This window comes from Brachycentrus maculatus, unplaced genomic scaffold, assembly GCF_059751285.1.
Source record: "Brachycentrus maculatus isolate JH-2025_06_01 unplaced genomic scaffold, ASM5975128v1 h1tg000035l, whole genome shotgun sequence".
In the NCBI taxonomy this organism is placed as follows: Eukaryota; Metazoa; Arthropoda; class Insecta; order Trichoptera; family Brachycentridae; genus Brachycentrus; species Brachycentrus maculatus.
Genome location: NW_028280789.1, coordinates 418,239 through 441,831, shown reverse-complemented (window position 1 = coordinate 441,831; position 23,593 = coordinate 418,239). Strand labels below are relative to the sequence as shown.

Sequence of the window (23,593 nt, the reverse complement as noted above, 5' to 3'; positions counted from 1 at the left end):
ATATATATATATATATATATATATATATATATATATATATATATATATATATATATATATATATATATATATATATATATATATATATATATATATATATATATATATATATATATATATATATATATATATATATATATATATATATATATATATATATATATATATATATATATATATATATATATATATATATATATATATATATATATATATATATATATATATATATATATATATATATATATATATATATATATATATATATATATATATATATATATATATATATATATATATATATATATATATATATATATATATATGTAATAAAATAACTAGGTACCTACCTATACATTTTATTAAGTACATACAAATAGTACCTACATAAAACAGTTCTACCACCAGATGTCGCATGCGTCGAACAGAATTAAACAAAAGAGATCCGATAGAAAAAATATAATATTATTAACTGTCAGAATCAGATAGATATAAAAATTATTGTAAAGATTAATTAAGAATAAACTTTTATTGTCGTTTCTTTAATTACAAAGCAACACATTGTTTATTTTATTATTATACACCCACTTTACATATTATTTACACCCAATTTATAAAGAAAAATATTACCACGTTATATATATATATATATATATATATATATATATATATATATATATATATATATATATATATATATATATATATATATATATCAGTGGCGGACCTTCCCTAGAAGCCCAAAAGCCCGGCTTGCGTAACAACTCCACATAAAGATGACTAAATCTAGACTAAATGATTAAAAATACATAATTAATGCATGCCTGTTTTTAAATTATCGCGCGCTTTTTCGTACTACCCGAGATAGCCGAGTGTAAACATTCGGCTTTCGCCCTGTCTGTTGCAGGTGCAGGCGATACAAGATTAGCCATCTCGCTCGCTCTCATTGGCTTCAATTTGGGCTTCTGGTTCCGGCAATTGTCTTATATTTTTGCTTAAAAAATATAACTCTAACCATAAAATAGTAGGTACATATATGGCATTTTGTATGAAATTCGGAAGCCAGCTTCTATTGGCCTGAACCTAGCCACACGCACGTGCTGCAGAATTTGCAATCGTATCGAACGTATTTCATAATGGTTATCTGTCAAACTATTCTCAACGACTTTTATGCCTTTGTATTTGAGTCAATTATTATTCATTGATTATTTGCCTAATCTGCACTTAGTACATATTTATTTATTATTGGAAATTATCTAATTATTTCCTTACGTATTCATACGTCATAATGAGTTCGGAAATGGCCGATGTCGTTCCTTGTAGTGATTTAAAGTGTTTCAAAGAGTTACTTCATAATGGAAAGGTTAGCGCTTTGAATTTTATTAAAAAAAAAGAAATGATTACATCTCTAAGACCTACTCCCAATTTAAATATATCGCAAACTGTTAAATCGCATAAAAGGAAGTTTAATCGGTCAGTATACAAAACTCGATGGATTGCCGGTTGCTCTCATATTAATAAATTATTTTGTTGGTATTGCGTTTTTTTTTCTAATGACAAAAATGTGTGGAATTCATCCGGTTATGATGATTTAAACAATTTAACAAACGCCATAAAACGACATCAAAATACACAGAAGCATTTGAACGCTGTAATAAGTTTCCATAATTTCGGTAAACATAGAATAGAAACATCCATATCTCTGCAATTATCTGAGGAGGTAACTAGACATAATTTAAAAGTAAACCATAATCGAAGTGTTTTTCAGCGGTTAGTCGATGTTGTTTGCTATTTAGCTCAGCAAGAACTCGCTTTTAGGGGACACGATGAATCCGAAACATCACTTAATAGAGGAAATTTCCTAGAGCTCATTTCAATGTTGTCTAAATATAATCTTGTTTTAGAAAAACATATGCAGTAAAGCGACAAACAGGGTCCTAGTTACCTTTCTAATAAAATACAAAACGATATTATTTGCAGCGTATCGGAAGTAATGAGAAATCAAATAAAATCGGAAATAAAAATGTCCACTTTTGTATCAGTAATTATAGATGAGACGCCAGATATTAGTAATAAAGAACAATTATGTATGATATTTAGATATTTCTCTGGAAATGATATACATGATCGATTTTTAGGATTTATTGATGTATCCGAAAATCGAACCTCAGATGTACTTGCCGAGATTATCATGCATTACGTAAATATTTATGACTGCAAAAATAAATTAGTCGCGCAAAGCTACGATGGCGCGAACGTCATGTCTGGGGTAAGAAACGGGGTGCAACAAAAAATGAAAGAGTTTTGTCCTCAGGCTATTTATATTTGGTGTAATGCCCATATATTAAATCTAGTTTTATCCAAGTCTTGTAGCAGAATTGGTGAAATAAGTTAATTTTTTCTGCTGTTCAGGCTTTGGTTCATTTTTTTAGCAACAGTACAAAAAGATCCGCTCATTATGATAAATTTTGCAATAAAAAAATACCACACATTTCTGCTACTCGTTGGGCGTACTCATCGCGTACTGTAAATATTATATTTGAACAAAAAAATAATCTAATTGGCTTATTTAGTGAAATGGCTGACAATCCTCAGCAATGGGAAGGCGATACAAATTTGTCGGTGGAATCTTTTTATAATTCTTTACAATCTTTTAATTTTAATTTTTTTTTACAAGTATTTCACATAATATTTAAAAAAACCGATAGTTTATATAATATCATACAAAAATCGCAAATCGACGTGGGTTACTGCAGCAATAAGATAAAAGAATTTCATAACTGGTTGAGTACGGATTTTCAATCGCAATTTGATCAAATATATGTCATTGCATCTCAAAACAATACTGCCCCTCGCTTAAGACGAAATGTTTCGTGTGCTCGTACGGAATACAAAAGAATTTTCATCCAACTTATTGATAACATATCTTCCGAAATTAATGACAGATATTCTGAAATATTCAAACTTCATTTTTTTCAATTGCTCAACAACAAGCTTTACGACAGATATAAACTGAATTTTCCAACTGACGAATTAGAATCTTTAGAATTTCACTACGGTATTCATTTTGATAAACAATAATTAAAAAATCAATTAATATGCCTGTACTCTTCTTCGGACTTGAAGGATCTTAAGGTATTTCAGCTTATAGATTTTATCAACGAAAATAGTCTTGAAGATGCATTTTCAGAGTTGCTAAAGTTAACTCATTTGGTGATCACTATACCAGCTACAAGTGCTTCAGCAGAACGCGCATTTTCAGCATTAAAACGAATACACACGTACTTAAGAAATACACAAGGACAAAATCGCCTTTCCGAACTCTCTATGATTGCCATAGAAAAAAACTATTAGCAAATCTCAAACATTCAGTGACTTTTTATGAGGATATTATAAAATCGTTTTTGAAAAAAGATAGGCGGTTCGCTTTAGAATACAAATAAAAATGTTTCAGTACGTTGCGGGGGTATTTTTCACTAATTTAAAATATGTGTATATTGCTATTCTATAACATTTAAGCAAATTCATTTGTATGATAAATAATTCTCGAAAGCTTTTATTCATAATTCATAAAAAGGTTTGAGCAAATATGTTTTTTAGGGTTATTATTTTTTTAAATCCTATCAAAATTGATAAACATACCATATATACTTTTATCAACCATTATTGTTGTATGTATACATATCTATGGATTCCGATGATGATTATTAAACACTATGCATGCCATTATATGGTGATGGTACTTATTGGTGATGGTTGATATCTGAGGATGATATTTTATTATAGTGAACTTTTTCTTTATTTCAAGGTGATGGCTAAACCTTACAAAAGTTACATGTATGCACATTTTTACAATGATTAGCATACATTGTTTATTTTTATAATACTTTCAGGGTGCTTACTATACTGGGAATGATATGAGGTGAAGAAATTATAGGTTCATCATGTATTCACGAATGTGAAAAATAATGGGCTTGCCTTACTGGTAAACCCTAGGCACGCCACTGATATATATATATATATATATATATATATATATATATATATATATATATATATATATATATATATATATATATATATATATATATATATATATATATATATATATATATATATATATATATATATATATATATATATATATATATATATATATATATATATATATATATATATATATATATATATATATATATATATATATATATATATATATATATATATATATATATATATATATATATATATATATATATATATATATATATATATATATATATATATATATATATATATATATATATATATATATATATATATATATATATATATATATATATATATATATATACATATATATATACATTTATATATATATATATATATATATATATATATATATATATATATATATATATATATATATATATATATATATATATATATATATATATATATATATATATATATATATATATATATATATATATATATATATATATATATATATATATATATATATATATATATATATATATATATATATATATATATATATATATATATATATATATATATATATATATATATATATATATATATATATATATATATATATATATATATATATATATATATATATATATATATATATACATATATATATACATTTATATATATATATATATATATATATATATATATATATATATATACATATATATATATATATATATATATATATATATATATATATATATATATATATATATATATATATATATATATATATATATATATATATATATATATATATATATATATATATATATATATATATATATATATATATATATATATATATATATATATATATATATATATATATATATATATATATATATATTATGAATTATATAATTATAACTTGAATTGAAGAATTATTACACCGTGTTAAAAAATCACTGCATCTTTTAAATAACCCGTGATAAATTGATTTCGCAATATTAATGATAACGGACCACCGAAACTCGATATTTTATTTGGCGAGAACAGTTGCTTAACCATTTAAATTTCAAATATTTGAATTTAATTTAAAACTAGACGTAATTATATATATATATACGACATTTTGTAAAACGTTAAAAAAATTATGGACCAACTTTCACTAAACGATTTTATGGTCACGTCTTCATATTATTAAATAATCAATTTAGTTTAAAGTCAACTTTATTACTATATAGTATTAAAGCCGAAAATATATTGAGAATTAAGATATTGAGAGAAGAGTGAATGCAGGAAATAGAATAAATGGTGCTTTTAACAGAGTGATTGGGAATAAGAATATGTCCATGGAAGCCAAGCTAGCGGTTCACAACGGCGTGCTAGTACTGACACTAATGTATGGAAGCGAAACATGGAACTGGCAAAGGAAGGATGAAAGCAGAGTGAATGCTGTTGAAATGCGCTCCCTCAGACGAATGTGTGGAAAATCATTGTATGACAGAATTAAAAACGAAGATATAAGAAAGGAATGTAAGGCTGAACGAGGAATAATTGAAAAGATTAGAAAGAGCTCTTTGCGGTGGTATGGACATGTGGAGCGAATGGATAGCGAGAGAATGACTAGGAAAATATATGTGGCGAATGTGAGAGGGAAAACAGAACGTGGACGACCGAAAAAGACTTGGCACGATCAGATCGATCAGAACCTAAAATCTGGCGGTGTCAAAAGTCTGCGTAATCGGAGGGCATGTATGACTAGATGTATGAATGTGAAGGAGGCGAGGAGTGTATGTCAGGACAGAAGAGTGTGGCGTTCCATCCTCTCTGCCTACCCCTGCGGGGAAACGGCGTGATGGTAGTAGTAGTAGTAGTTATTACCATATAGCATTAAAGCCGAAAATACGAAAAATCGTAACTTGATTTTCCTTAAACCAATATAATATTTACATCATTTGAGTGTGTCCAAATACTTGTTCACAAAATCTGGATTATCTCCAATTACAGGAGTTATTTTCATATTATTTTTTGACATCTCATCAAAGATGAAGAAGACTATGGAAGTCTGGGCATTTACAGGGCTAACGACCGTCATAGGCTGGTTTAAGTGATCACTTTACACACGTGTAACATTCACCAATTCTACCCATTATTGACAACCACACTACTCAAATTCTTGGAAGTTCTTTATATATGAACCAATTTAGAAACCTTGTTCTTGAATCACTAGAACTTCACTAGAGACATCTATTGGTGAGATGTAAAGAAGCTTTTTATTAAGCTTTTTATTTTTTTTATTTCTTCATCTTTGATGAGATGTCAAAAAATAATGTAATATTTGACGTCATTTAATTTTTTGCCCAAAAACTGTTTTTGTATTGAAAATAATAAGTTTATAAGAAATGAATATAATGTTTTGAAAAAAAAAATGATTGAATAGTAAGGAATTTAAAATTTTTTTAAAAATATTTTGGTGTTTTGTGGTCCCGTGGTTAGTGTTGCGGACTCTTGAGTCAGAGTTTCTAGGTTCGAACCCACTCTACCACAATTTGATGCCTATTTCTAATAATGAGCCGCTTAGGCTCACAGAAGTGTGAAATTGTGGTATTTCTCAAATAATAATAATAAATAATAAAATCCGCACCCCAATGGTGCATAGGGCACTGCGTCATTTAAACGCAGTGTTATCTTGATCGTTTACACATGCAGGAAAGGTGATCAGCCCTCCGCTTCAGGTACCAGTCCAGGGTAATATTGAATAAATATGACAGTGAAAAAATCACTAATATTTATTTTACCCCCCTTGGGAATCGAACCCGGGTACCAGAACGGTAGCCGAGCGTGCTGACCATTACACTACGGAGGCGGACACGAATAATAAAAACACAAATATTTCTCTTTTAAATTAATGTCAAATTCCAAAATATATTCTAAAAAAATGTGTGCATCTAGCACCTAACGCGGCCGGTTGCGTTTTGAATTTGAACATTTAAGATCTCAGCCTTAAGTGCTATTGTTGGATCGATACATAAAATTATCAACAAAAGTGTAGTCAAATGTATCGTCGTCGTTTGAAAGAGAAATGGAATCTGATTACAAATTTGCTTTTTCCATTGTACCTATCACGTAAAGATATTGTTTTTAAGAACGTATATCCAATTAAAATATTTATTTTTTATTTTTTAATTTCATCCTAAACGTAATTATTAATTATATTATTAATATTTAAAGCATTTACTTTGTAATAAGTCATTTTTTTCTCTCGGCTCGTAACGCATGTCTGTATTGAAAACTATGGTGCATGTTGGTCTTCGGGTCGACCAAAAATCGCATGTGTTAGACATTTTGTGTAGTTTTGAGTGTGTAAATGGTGCTATGGTGGTGAAGGGTAGTATTGTTTGCATGCTGTGTTAGTGATTGTCCTGACAAAGAGACGGGTACGTCTCGAAACCGGTAGACATAAAAATCTCGGTGAGTGGTTATTTAACAATTTTATTAACTTTTTTGTAAAAAAATAAAAAAGTATTAATAATACATAATTTTATTACTCTTCAGTTATTGAAAGACAACCGACATATTCTACAATTATCTCGAGAATCAACCAATATTTTGATCACACATTTGATGTCACAGAAATAATAATAATATATATCAAATTATAAGCTAAAATCTGTTCTGGAGGTCCCGGGTTCGATTCCCAGGGGGGGCCAAATAAACTAAAGTGATTTTTTCACTCTAATATTTACTCAATATTACCCTGGACTGGTACCTGAAGCGGAAGGCTGATCACCTTTCCTTGGTGTGTTAACGATCAAGATAACACTGTGTTTATAATGCAGTGCCCTTTGCACCACCCCAATGGTGCATAGGGCACTGCAAAAAGGGTTTGAATGAATAAGCTAAAATAATAAAAATGAAAATGATATTTTCTGGCATTTCTCATGTATATGATTATAATCCAGGATTCGGACATCACATACCAATATAAGAGTTTCTTCTCAATAAAAGGCTTCTTTTCATCTCACCAATAGATGTTTATAGTGAAGTTCCAGTGATTACAGAACAATGTTTCGAAATGGTTCATAAATATAGAACTTCCAAAAATTTGAGTAGTGTGGTTATCAAATGGGTAAAATTGGTGAAAGTGATCACTGAAATCAGCCTACGATGAGATGTCGAAAAATAATATGATAAAATCAGTAGATTCGATGGTAAAAGCATTGTGAACGTCACAACACTCTTTTTGCTTGGATAACAAGTGTTCAACCTTGCTCTTAATTTATGGATATGCCTTTCCAAACGATACAACAGACTCTGGACACAATAACGCCTAAATGTTAATGCGTATCAAACAATTGTTTAGATTAGACGGATTAAGCAAAATATTGACTGATTTATTGCTATTATTTTTCGACATCTCATCAAAGATGAAGAAGAATATGGAAGTCTGGGCATTTACGGGGCTGACGACCGTCATAGGCTGGTTTAAGTGATCACTTTACACACTTGTTACATTCACCAATTTTACCCATTATTATTCTCACCAATAGATGATTCCATTTAATTTTTTATAGGTTGCCTGAAATTCTCTCTGCCCGTTCGTTATATTAAATATATAACGGGCAGGAGAATTCAAAATAAAATAAAATCGTCTTGTGCGATCGATTCGTTGTAAAAAGGCGTATAAAAAAGGGTTAAGGTACACTCACATAGTCGGCCAGGCTCTTCATGCCGTACGGGAACCGCACGCGGTCGGGCACCAGCTGGCCGTAGGAGTCCCTCTCCTTCTCGAGCCAGCAGTCGTCCACGTTGATGTACTCGTAGCCCGCCCTGGCGTAGCCCTCCGACACCAGCAGATCGGTCATGGTGCGGAACAAGCGGTCGCTGAAAGTGCAAGTGGGCAAAGTCACTAACCACACCAATTTTCTTCTTCTACTTTATGTATTAATTGTTACAACATTTTGAGCGTGTCCGAATACTTGTTCGCAAATCTGGATTATCTCCAATTATAGGAGTTATTTTACATATAAAAACAATAAAAAATATACTATACTATATAGGTAAAATAATAAAAATGAAAATTATATTTTCTGGCGTTTCTCATGTCGCTCACTCCTTTCAAGAAAGTCATAAATTAAAAAAACTTGATTTTTCAGGACAATGTTTTTAAAGTTTAAAATAAAATATTAAAATATTATACATTGTTTTAAAAATAAATATCAAGCCACTTATTGAACTTTTTACTGCGCAACGGATCTTTTTAGGTAAAACCTGAAGATTTTTTATTTAAAAAAATAATTAAACAAAACATTTTCTTCAAAATGCAAAAACAATTTTTGCCCTGTAGCGGGTAAATATTAAGTTAAAAATATGCCTATTTTGCTGGGATATAGTACATTTTCTGGGCATTCCGAAAACATGCATAACTGAAAATTGACGATTTTTGATTTATGACGTTCTTGAAAGGAGTGAGTGATATGACAGATTTTTAAAATATAAAATAGTTTTTTTTTTTTTTAAATTCTTATGCGGAGTAAATATAAAATTTCTAAACACACACTTTTGTTAACACAATTGGAAATTAACTTCAAATCAAGGTGTATTGGGATGGTTTGGGCACGTGAATCCAATGAGTGAATGACAATATTAAAACAAATTTACACGGTAAATTTGGTTGGTAATAGAAGCAGATGAAGACCGTGAAAAACTTGGTATCATCAGTTCTTTGAAAACCTTGAATGTGGTCAGGTCAAGAGTCGTAATAATAGGCGGGTATGTATGAGGAGATGCATGAATGTGGAAGAGGCGATGATTGTTTACATGGACAGATTGGTGTGGCGTTCTGTTTTCTCTGTCTACTGCCTGTAATAAAGCACATGTACAATATGTATATTTAAAAAAAATCAGTAATAATAATCAGCGGATATGTATCAAGAGATGCATGAATTTGGAAGAGGCGAATAATGTTTTCAAAGACAGAGTTTTGTGGTGTATCTTAACTGACTCCTGCGAGTCAGTTAAGATAATTTAAACCAGCCTATGACAGGTGATAAGCCCTGTTAACGCCCAGATGAAAATTCATTCATCTATGTTGAGATAGTTAGTTAGTAAAGTTCGAATAAAATGCCACCTCTTCTCGACGATTTCCAAACGATAATGAAAACAAATTATCGTTACGCAATAATTCTAGCTAAATTAATTGAAATTATGAGAGAAAGTGTCATTTTTTGCCGGCTTTAGCGTGAAATTTGAATTAAAATTCTCTCCATTTGTGAACCCATGCGTGTCTAACCAGACGTTATAAGTAACCGAGTTACATAATGAAATGATAGATTCACCAGATCTAATTTGGATAAAAAATATGTAAAAAGATTATTATGTTTTGAATATTGAAAGCATTAGCTTTGTGGATCATATTGATATATTGTTTCGAGAAATAAAAATACTTTGTGTTCTGATCCACTCACATTTTTATTAATCAACTAGTTTCGGCCACAACCTGTTGCCCTCTTCAGGGTTTCATTTATTACTAGTAATAAATGAAACCCTGAAGAGGGCAACAGGTTGTTGCCGAAACTAGTTGGTTAATAAAAATGTGAGTGGATCAGAACACAAAGTATTTTTATTTCTCGAAATAAGATTATTATTATCAATATTCCAAGTCCCAGAAGTAAAAACTATTTTCAAATAGCAAATCTTCGACTATTTAAGGGTAAAAAATACTTGAATCTAACGAAAAGTCCATCTTCGAGATACCAAAATGACTTTACATTACTAACTAACTAACCATCACGCCGCTTCCCGCAGGGGTAGGCAGAGAGATTAGAACGCCACACCACTCTGTCTTTGCAAACATTCTTCGCCTCTTCCACGTTCATGCATCTCCTCATACATACCCGCCGTTTATTACGACTCCTAACCTGACCACTTTCAAGTATTTGGCACACCTGATCGTGCCATGTTTTTCTCGGTCTTCCTCTGCTTCTTTCTCCAAATACATTCGCCTCATAAATTTGTTTTACCATACCAAAATGCACTACGAAACAATTCCAACAGATTTTTAAATATTTGGGAACCGAATACCTTAATAACTTTCCTACATATATAAAAAAAGTTGAACTAAAAAATTAATTAAATGCCTTATATACATGTTAATCAGTAACAAAAATAAATTAAATCACTCACAAACGTAAACAATAAAAAAATATATGAAAATGTCTCTCCAAGCATAAGAGCTTAGTCTCTTTATTGGAAAGAACAGCGTAACGAATTTTAAAACTGTCAAAAAAGAAATGTCTAGAAAATAATTAAACTATTTAAAAAATATTGTAACTATAATAATAATAATAATAAAACCCTTATCCGCACCCCAATGGTGCATAGGGAACTGCGTCATATAAACGCAGAGTTATCTTGATCGTTTACACATGAAGGAAAGGTGATCAGCCCTCCGCTTCAGGTACCAGTCCAGGGTAATATTGAATAAATATTACAGTGAATAAATCACTTATATTTATTTGACCCCCCCTGGGAATCGAACCCGGGACCTCCAGAACGGTAGCCGAGCGTGCTGACCATTGCACTACGGAGGCGGACAAAGTACATTGTAACTATACTTACATACATTTAAAAATATATATATTTCTCGTTATATGCGACCAGGGTACAAGAAGAACGCTGGATGATTCAATGAGACAATATAAGTAAATGATCTACATATAATGGTATGAAAGAATCACATATACTTAATGATTCTTTGTATGAAAGAATCAGGTTTAATTTGTAAAAGAAAATCTCAAAATAAATAGGTTATCTCTCGTTATTTGAAACCAGGGTACAAGAATAAAACTGGATGATTTTATCAGCCGATATAGGTAACTGAGTTACATAATGGCATGATAGATTCACCAGGTCTAATTTGGATGAAAATTTTGTTAGTAAAAATTATTCCTCGGTATTTGCGACCAGGGTACAAGATGAAAGCTGAAAGATAAACTTTAGATACAGATGGCAAAATGAACATAGTAGCGATACGGTCGAAGGGACAAAATTGTCTACCTTTTTCATGGTTTTTGGTCATTTGATTCTACGAGGAGAGATCCAAAAATTTCTCCCATTCATAATTTAAAAAAAAATTCATTTACATTTTTCTAATCGGTTTCCGAATTAGAGGTAATAAGGTCATAATTAAAGGCGATAGGTATGCATGTTTTTTTGGTTGATATCAATATTTTTCCCTAATTATTCCTGAATAAAATTTAATACTTAATTTTTTTCCACATCAAATGCAATGTGTTAAATTACATGTATAGTGGTAACCGCGATTGGCTTAAATTCAATGGATGAATTGTTGAGTTGAATATCGACAATGGCACCTTAGAAATTAAATTCGAAGACGTTGTAAAAAATCAATGACTGCTTGAAGAACAAAAAAGTCACAGAGATATTTCTAGTCTATAATTACAGCTACATTTCATTATTTGAATGACTTGTGGTTTTTCGTGGGAGCATTAAATCAAATTGAATACATTTATATTGATATCTCAACATGTATGAATAATAATGTAGAATAAAGATATTTCAAGGGCTTACGACTTCTCGTAGGCTGGTTTGTACCCATGATTGACAAATAAAAGTGCGTTCATATTAAAAAAAGGTTGATTTTATAGATAATCCGAGCGGTCCAAATTATTGGTCTTCTCTAACATTAAGGGTGAGATCTCAAACGTACAAATTCAGAACGCGACCGGCTGCGCGAGAAGCTAGACGTGTTGTCCCCAAAAAAAAATATATATATATATTTATATATATATATTTATATATATATATATATATATATATATATATATATATATATATATATATACATATGTATATATATATATATATATATATATATATATATATATATATATATATATATATATATATATATATATATATGTATATATATATATATATATACATATGTATATATATATATATATATATATATATATATATATATATATATATATATATATATATATATATATATATATATATATATATATATATATATATATATATATATATATATATATATATATATATATATATATATATATATATATATATATATATATATATATATATATATATATATATATATATATATATATATATATATATATATATATATATATATATATATATATATATATATATATATATATATATATATATATATATATATATATATATATATATATATATATATATATTATAATTCATGTTTACATTTTTTAACTCCTTACCTTTCAATAACTCTTTTCTTTTCAAAACCATATATTCATTTCGATAAAAACTTATTACTCAACACAAAAACGGTGTTGTAACCAAAAAAATCAATTAGTAAAATCAAACATGGGTTTCAAGAAAATAAAATTGCGATTTATCGTATTTAAGATATTTTTATTGAAAATCCAAACTGTCCAAATTATTTGATCTTCTCTTGCTACTGCTATATAACTGGTCAACCGAATCATTCGCTCTGTCGTTTTCAACGTAATTTCCCTCATTATAATTATATACGGAATATTGCATTGGGTTTCCTACTGCGTGTCGAATGTATTCAACTAAGTGAATAGGTGCCATGCATACGGTTCAAATAGCGAGAACTGACAGTGTTACAGCGGTCATAGAAAGAGTTACCCGAGAAAGTAAAGATAACCCTTTGGCTACTAGGACTTTGGGAAATACCACGATTTCAACATAAATAATTCAAAAGTAAAATATGTTAGATTTTTTTACTAAACAATCTGTGCCATTGTTGAAATAAATCTATTTTTTGGAAGTAACTAAATTATGGCGAGGGCACATTTTACAATACTTGCTCATAAAACTATATTAAAGAAAATTGTTTATGAAACGCAATCAAATACTATGCTAGAATGCTTCTCCTTCCTGCTAAATCTATTATTTAATATCATACCCTTTTTTTAAATCTCTGAATGTTTTTTAATAGTTTTATAACATAAATGTGGAATTGTTTAATTGGCTTCTTTTTTAACGTAACTGTTTTTGTTAATGTAATGTAATGTTTATTATTGTTAATGTAACTATTGTTTATTATATCTTTTTTTATATGTAAGCTGTACAATTCCGGAATAAATAAAGATAAAATAAAATATGACATGCCCGATTGATGCTATATGTTTCAGATCTACCCACTTTCATTATCCATTAACGAATAGTTTTTTTTTTAAATATTTAGTTTCTATTTTTTATGACTTTATGAAAAATGGAAGCAGATTGTACAACTTTATTGCATATAAATCATAGTTCTCACGAATAAGTGTTTTTAAAAGTGGTATTACACAAAGTGAACGATGAATGATAGGGAGAGTGTCATAGTTACTTGACCAAATGAGCTATGTATTAGTTTTGTTAAATTTGTTTCTGTGTTTTGGATCTTGTTCTATATACGTCAAATACAGTGTGTTAATTGTGATTTATGTGCTTTGCTGGGAGGTGCTTTCTTGTGTTATGTGAGATGAATTGTGAGAGAATTTAGAAATGCATATGTAAGGATTATTTTAGCATATCGCTCACTCTTTTCAAGTACGTCATAAATCAAAAAACTTGATTTTTTAGGAGAACGTTTTTAAAGATTAAAATTATAATACAATGTATTCAAAATAAATATCAATCCATTTATTGAACTTTTTTCTGTGCAACAAATCATTTTAGGGAAAACCTGAAGGTTTTTTCTCCCTTTTAAAAAGGTTTAGTACATTTAAAAAAATAATTAAACAATACATTTTCTTCAAAATGCAAAAACAACACTTTCTGCCCTGTAGCGGATAAATATTGAGTTAAAAATATGCCGCTTTTGCTGGGATATAGTACATTATCTGGGCATTCCGAAAACACGCACAGCTGAAAACTGACGATTTTTTCCATTTGAAAAATATTAAGTATTTTTCAAAAAATTATTAAACAAAACCTTTTCTTCAAAATGCAAAAAAAACACTTTCTGCCCTGTAGTGGGTAAATATTGACTTAAAAATATGCCGCTTTTGCTGGGATATAGTACATTATCTGGGCATTCCGAAGCTGAAAACTGACGATTTTTTTCCATTTGAAAAATATTAAGTATTTTTCAAAAAATTATTAAACAAAACCTTTTCTTCAAAATGCAAAAAAAACACTTTCTGCCCTGTAGTGGGTAAATATTGACTTAAAAATATGCCGCTTTTGCTGGAATATAGTACATTATCTGGGCATTCCGAAAACACGCACAGCTGAAAATTGACGATTTTTTATTTATGACGTTCTTGAAAGGAGTGAGCGATAGGATTCAAACAGGTCTGCATCAAATCTCTACTTTATAATTTTCTCGTGAGAAATATATGAAATCGGAATTCTACAACAGTACATTTATATAAAACTTAAAAAAAAAACAATATGGATGTTCAATAATGGACAGAATGTGGAACGTTAGACAAGTGTATAAAGTAATCACTTATGTCAGCTTATAAGCCGCTATGTTGAACAATATCACATTGGATATTGATCTGTTCCATGTGTCCGAAGGAGTTTTCCGAAGCGGGATTCTTCTACACCTTTAAGTCTTCTTGCTTACTTTTAATATATACGCCTTGAATATTGTTTGTTAATAATAATAATAATAAAACCCTTATCCGCACCCCAATGGTGCATAGGGCACTGTGTCATATAAACGCAGTGTTATCTTGATCGTTTACACATGAAGGAAGGGTGATCAGCCCTCCGCTTCAGGTACCAGTCCATGGTAATATTAAATAAATATTACAGTGAAAAAATCACTTATATTTATTTTACCCCCCTTGGGAATCGAACCCGGGACCTCCAGAACGGTAGCCAAGCGTTCTGACCATTACACTACGGAGGCGGACAAAATTGTTTGTTATGTATATATGATTTTTTTATTGAATAAATTGAAATTGAATTGAATTGAAAGCCCTGGAATGCTAAAACTTCCATCTTATTTCATATAAACTTACTTCATTACTTTTAATTGTTAGTACCCTTTTTTTACAACCAAATTACTATTCCTTATATATGTGTTTAACCTGCACCTTTGTTGTTTCTGTAAGCTTGTTGTGTTCCCATCTATTTGATGAGAAACATAAAAACTATTTGTATTGCACTGTATTTCGTTTATTGTAATATGTTATTCATTGTTTGTGAACCGTAAATAAATAATTAAAAACAATGTATCCTTCATCTTATTTGAGACGTCCATAATAATAATAATAGTAATAATAACCATATCCACTCCCTAGGTGGAGCATATGGAGTCCACAAACTGTCTCCAGGCTTTTCTGTCGGCTGCCAGCTCCCTTGCATCCTCCCAAGTCAGATCCGCGTCCCGAAGTTCTGACGAGAACTGCCGACGAATTGTCAGCAGTGGTCGTCCTGGGCGGCGCGAACCTGATGCCTTGTAAAAGAGGCAAGCTTGATTAAGGCTCTCAGGAGGCATGCGGAGTACATGGCCAAGCCAACTGAATCGCCTTTTCTTGACAGTTGTGACCAAGATTTGCTGCGTCCTACGCCTTATCTCTTCATTCCTCACAAAGTCAAACCACCGCACGCCTAAGATTCTCCGCAAACACCTATTCTCAAAGCTTAGTACACGGCTGCTCTGGGCCCTTGTAAGGTGCCATGTTTCACAGCCGTATAAGAGAACAGGAGCAATGCAGGCGAGTATAAATCCGATCTCCAGACAGCCTTCATACTGTTAAATGCGGACCCAGCGAGTAAAAAAGTTTAATTCAGTTGTTTTTTCATGTTTAATTTTTCTTTGTTTACGGACAATACATTAAAAAGTGGAAGACTTGAATTTCTCAATTCAAAAATTACACACATTATTTTGTAAACAATGTTTTATAATTTAAACCTTGGCATACCGACTAAGTCAATTATTTTAATATGAAATCAATCAAAGGTCGTTATACCTAAATTTAAACAAATTACTTATTTAACCTTGTAACTAATCCAATAATGACATATTTTTACTTTATTACCTATTAGGCAACTCATAAGTTAGAAAAAATAACATTGTTATTGCAATACACAACATTTTGTTGTGTTTAAAGTCCTTATGGACAAATCTCGGTTTGGCCACTTAGAGGCTATTTTTAGATTTTTTATATCAACAAAGATGAAATAGAACATGGAATTAAATATTTTTTAGGGAAATTAATGTGAAATTAAAATAGTGAAATTAAAATGAAATTGGTGAAATTAAAATAGAATATGGAATTAAATATTTTTTAGAAAGGAGAGCGAATGCTGGGAACAAAGTGATTGGTGCACTGAAATCAGTTATAGCAAATAAAAACCTATCAGCGGAAGCTAAACTGGCAGTGCACAACGGAGTCATGGTTCCAACTCTAATGTATGGAAGCGAAACATGGAGTTGGCAAAAGAAGGATGAAAGTAGACTGAATGCAGTCGAAATGCGATCTCTCAGAAGAATGTGCGACAAAACGATTTATGATAGATGTGCGAATAGTGAAATAAGGAAGGAATGCAAAGCTGAGATAAGCATTATCGATAAAATTAAGAAAGGTGTGTTGAAATGGTTTGGACATGTGAAACGAATGAGTGAGGAAAGAACGTTACAACAAATTTATGAGGCGAATGTTATTGGGAAAAGGAGCAGAAGAAGACCAAGAAAAACATGGCACGATCAGGTATGCCAAATACTTGAAAGTGGTCAGGTTAGGAGTCGTAACAATCGGCGGGTATGCATGAGGAGATGCATGAACGTGGAAGAGGCGAAGAATGTTTGCAAGCAAGAATGTTTGGAAGCGGCGTGATGGTTAGTTAGATAGTTATAGTTTTTAGTATGTCCGGATATTTATTTGACATCTCAATATTGATGAAGAAGATAGGGAAGTCTGAGAATTATCGGGGCTTACAACCGTCATAGACTGGTTAAGTGATCACTTTACACACGTGTAAAGTACTATCACAGTCTACGGTAGGTCGTAAGCCTTATAAATACCCTGATTTCCATATTCTTCATCATTGCGAATGTTTTTGCCTAGAATTTTCACTCATGAATAACATGAAATTATAGAACTTTAAACATAAAGAGTAAATCCACTCACAAGTAGGCATAGGCTATGAAACTTAAAAACTTGAAGCCTGAGTAGGGACACGATAAGCGGTGTTGCATAAGCCGTAGCTAGAGTCGCTTGGACGATAGGTAATAAAAAAAAATCTTCATCATTGTTAAGATGTGAAAATTTTAAAATAATTGGGCAAGTCGTAATTAATTACACTTTTTAAACAATTTTCTTTTCATAAAGTTTTATTAATAAGAATTGTAAACATGTATGTAAATTATAATTATGACATTAAAAAAATAAATACTCGTATAATACGTATTGTATTTTTTTTTAAGTGAAACGCACTGCTGACAATTTCAGTAATTATACATACACCTTTGATACCAGCTACAGCAAGTCCTCACAAAAATCTGTCATTTATTTCTATTGAAAAATATAAATATTAAAATATTTAAAGAAATTATCCTTATATTATTTCGAGAAATAAAAATACTTTGTGTTTTGATCCACTCACATTTTTATTAACCAACTAGTTTCGGCAACAACCTGTTGCCCTCTTCACGGTTTAATTTATGACTGAAGAGGGCAACAGGTTGTTGCCGAAACTACTTGGTTAATAAAAATGTGAGTGGATCAAAACACAAAGTATTTTTATTTCTCGAAATAATATATCAATATGATCCACAAAGTTAATGCTTTCAATATTCAAAACAACTTTTCCTTACTTAATTTAAGAGTGAAAAGCACTGCTGATAATTTCAGCCACTTCCTGCCTCTGAAACTCACTGAAAGTCATAATTTTCTGACCAAAATGAATAAACGGAAGTTTTCTTACCTGATGCAGTTGTCAGGGTCATTCTTGCAGTCTGTGTTGCACCGGAAGCGCTCCCATGCCAGCCAGCCCATAGGCGGCGTCAGCGCCACTCCATTCTCTAGCGCCTCGATCACATTTGTCGCCAAGAACGCGACCAAACACACCTTCCACATCGCACACACAGATGTCATCTCGATACAAAGACGCTATATCGACGAATCACTTTTGAACGTCAAAGTATCGTGACGTTGAGATTCTAGCGATATTTTTACGCGTTTTTTTTATCGATTCGATTCGTTTACGCAACCATTTTTGATTGTATGGTTTTGTATGTTATTTTATTTTTATCTTCATTCAGATTTTAGATTCTGAGTCGATTTTTTTAAAGTAAAGATTAATTTTAGAGTATTTCACTATTTTTAATAATAATTATACAAATTATTACTAATTCTTAATGATATGAAGGATATTGGAGATATCTGAAACAAAAAGAAAAATACATTAATATACACAATTTTTTTTTTATTTACTTAAATTGTAAACATTTATTTAAAGACCATTTATAAACATATTTTTAATATTTTATTGCAGAGACCCACCAAGCCACCTTGTGTGAATTGTCGGTGGAGTTCTTTTTACATACATAATTTATGGTTTTTATTAATTTTAAGCTAATATACACACAAAAAAGTGAAAAAATTAAAAATATAAACAATTTTTTAATTTTCATAGAATAAACTCTTGATCATTTACCCATTCCTTTATTTTGCCTTTGTTTCATGTTTTATTTTTACCTCTGTCGGCAACAAATAAAATATGTTTAGAACCATATATTGCAGTGTTCGACTAACATATTTATTATTATTTTTTAACATCTCATCAAAGATGAAGAAGAATATGGAAGTCTGGGTATTTACGGGGATTTTTCAGCCCCGTAAATGTCCAGACTTCCATATTCTTCTTCATCTTTGATGAGATGTTAAAAAATAATATGAAAATAACTCCTGTATTTGGAGATAATCCAGATTTTGTGAACAAGTATTTGGACACACTCAAAATGTTGTTAACATATTTATTGTTTGTTCTTGGGACTATCAAACCTTCGTTAATCAAAATCCATCGTTAAAATTTGTCAAAAATCATAATTATTAAAACCTTATGGTGCAAAGGGCTCGACATGGTATCGACGCAGTGTTATCTTGGTTGTTAAATTTATGAAAAAGCAAAATGATAAGATCTGAGCTTTCATATATATTAAATAAATGTTGTTAATTTATTTGGCATTAAATTTGCGGAATAAAATGACGATTTACATATAAAAATTAAGCATTCGTGTTATACCGCTTTTGAGTTTATTAATGTTAACACGACTACTTTTGAGAACAGCAGATGTTCTCATTAGCAGGTGAAAATACAAGCAGCTTACAATTTCACCTGCTGAAGTAAAATTTTCACCAAAAAGGTGTTTTATAAAAAAATATTCATAACACAAAGAACTTGCATCATTACACGCTGGCTACAGCTATTTATAATATGTAATAAATAAAAAAGCAATATAAAGCCTTACGTGATACTTTAGTCGAGATATGTCAACATAACCTACAATACAATGAAACATCTTGCTATGTCGCTCACTCCTTTCAAGAACGTCATAAATCAAAAATCGTCAATTTCAAGTTGCTCATGTTTTCGGAATGCCCAGAAAATGTACTATATCCCAGCAAAAGCGGCATATTTTTAACTTTATATTTACCCTTTACAGGGCAGAAAGTGTTGTTTTTGCATTTTGAAGAAAAAGTATTGATTAATTATTTTTTGAAATTTACTAAATATTTTTTAAATTTGAGAAAAAACCTTCTAGTTTTACCTAAAAAGATATGATGCACATTAAAAAGTTCAATAAGTGGCTTGATATTTATTTTTAAAACATTGTATTATATTTTTATACTTTGAAAACGTTCTCCTGAAAAAAAAACGTTTTTTCATTTATGACGTTCTTGAAAGGAGTGAGCGATGTATGTAAATTACCTTGTTTTGCTTTATAAACAACGTGAGCTGACTTTACAATATAAAATTAATTCAAAGATTTAAATATGTCTGAAAATCCCAAGGACTATGCAATTAAGTGTGATTTATACATATTTTAATACGAGAATTTACGAAGATTTTGCTTTGTCATTCTTGTGACATCTTTAAATATTACTTATTATTACATTTCGACATCTTAACAGCGATGAAGAAGAATATAGAAGGATGGGTATTCACAGGGCTTGCTGGTAAACAACAAATAAACCGTAATCTATTCTATATTTGACAGTTATCAATCAAATTGTTTTTATAATTAAGATTTACAACATTTAGTATGTGAATTTTCATTTACATCATTAAAATACGTTGTAATAAAATCATTATATTCTATATTATTTCGAGAAACAAAAATACTTTGTGTTTTGATTCACTCCCATTTTATTAACCAACTAGTTTCGGCAACAACCTCTTCTGAAGAGGGCAACAGGTTGTTGCCGAAACTAGTTGGTTAATAAAAATGTGAGTGGATCAGAACACAAAGTATTTTTATTTCTCGAAATAATTTATCAATATGTTCCACAAAGTTAATGCTTGCAATATTCAAAACATCACTATTTTCTCATTATAATATGTATATATATATATATATATATATAAATATATATATATATAATATATATATATATATATATATATATATATATATATATATATATATATATATATATATATATATATATATATATATATATTTATATAAATATATATATATATATATATATATATATATATATATATATATATATATATATATATATATATATATATATATATATATATATATATATATATATATATATATATATATATATATATATATATATATATTTATATATATATCGAAATGCGATCTCTCAGAAGAATGTGCGACAAAACGATGTATGATAGATGTGCAAATAGTGAAATAAGGAAGGAATGCAAAGCTGAGATAAGCATTATCGATAAAATTAAGAAAGGTGTGTTGAGATGGTTTGGACATGTAGAACGAATGAGTGAGGAAAGAACGGTAAAACAAATTTATGAGGCGAAGGTTATTGGGAAAAGAAGCAGAGAAGACCGAGAAAAACATGGTACGATCAGGTATGCCACAAATACTTGAAAGTGGTCAGGTTAGGAGTCGTAACAATTGGCGGGTATGCTTGAGGAGATGAATGAACGTGGAAGAGGCGAAGAATGTTTGCAAGGACAGAGTGGTGTGGCGCTCTATTCTCTCTGCCTACCCCTGCGGAAAAGCGGCGTGGTGGTTAGTTAGTTAGTTAGTTTTATATATATATATATCCTTCAATTTTAATTATTATGACGTAAATATAGTAATAAATTTAAACTTAAAATAACGTGCAATAAATTAAAATATGTATATCGTTTTAATACTCAGTTCTCTCTATAAAAACTCTTAATTTATTGGTAGATCCGGATACCTTTTGAATAAAAATATAGCAATGTTTTTAAAGGTGTTGTAATTTTTAGGATTAACGAGACTTATTCCATAACAGTCACAAAAAATACAACTCTGGAATCCTCAAATCGTGGTCATAAATTTAATATCTGTCTAAACGTAAATGGTTTCCAATAATATGTATTACATTATAAGGCGATTTCATCAAATTTTCTTAAAATTTAAGTCTTACTCAAAAGCATTCAAAAATACAATTCGAGCTCATTCTTACACTGACGAATTATTATTATTATATTTTTTTTTAACAAAATACATATTTAAATAATACAAAAAAGTTAGTAAATATACAATTTATTTCAAATCTAACGTTTCTACCTACCTAATAAAGTAGATGCTTGTGTTTAGAGAGGGAGTTCGTTTTACAATTATAATTTTTTATAAGCAAAGTAAATTAAACAAAGTATATTAAAATTAATTAAAATTTAGATTTGTACATTGAATTGGGTGAAAAAAATAAACAAATAAGTATTCTTATAATTACACCTAACTGGCCATCACGCAGCGTTGCCCGCAGGGATATGCAAAGATAATAGAACGCTAAATCGATCTGTCTTTGCAAACAATCACCGCCTCTTCTAAATTTATGCATTTCATCAGACATAACTGTCGATTGTTTTAAATACCTCATCGTGGGATTTGAAATACTTGTTTATGCTTTTCTCAGTATTCCTCTGCTCTTATTTCCAGCTCTATTCGCCTCATAAATTTATTTTACTCATTCGATTCACATGTCCAAACCATCTCAACACATTTTTCTTAATTTTTAGCGACATTTCATTAATTGATTAGGCAGTGGCTTTGTGATAATATCTATTAATTTCTTTTTCTTTTATACTATTATTTCTTAAAATCTATTGTGACAAGCGTTTCGATGCAATCTGCATCATTTTCTTATGTACATTGTTATTAAATGATTCGAAATACATCGAAATACGCGTCACAATAGATTTTAATAAATAGTGGTATTTACTTTTATTCTTTATTTTTAATATTTTAAAAGTTATTATTTTTCGACATCTCAATATAGATGAAGAAGAATATTGAAGTCTAAGCATTTACGGAGCCTATGACCGTTACAGGCTGGTTTAAGTGATCACTTTACACACGTGTAACATTCACCAATTCTAC

General features: G+C 29.7%; 1 protein-coding gene across 3 annotated transcripts in view; it reads right to left on the bottom strand.

Annotated features, from left to right (window-relative positions):
* The window catches only part of LOC148312707 (alpha-N-acetylgalactosaminidase-like), a 130,316-nt gene that overhangs the window by 51,938 nt on the left and 54,785 nt on the right, over positions 1-23,593 (bottom strand). For 2 of the 3 annotated variants that reach the window (XR_015838943.1, XM_088274678.1), the window contains exons 2-3: positions 18,943-19,400; positions 8,715-8,889 (exon numbers count right to left, since the gene is read on the bottom strand). Coding sequence is in view for 2 of the 3 variants with exons in the window: in XM_088274678.1 (XP_088130804.1) it covers positions 8,715-8,889; positions 18,943-19,112 (345 nt within the window). In the remaining variant the exon portion in view is untranslated. Of the gene's footprint in view, positions 1-8,714; positions 8,890-18,942; positions 19,401-23,593 lie in introns of those variants that run through there. The other variant, XM_088274670.1, reaches the window with a different exon arrangement.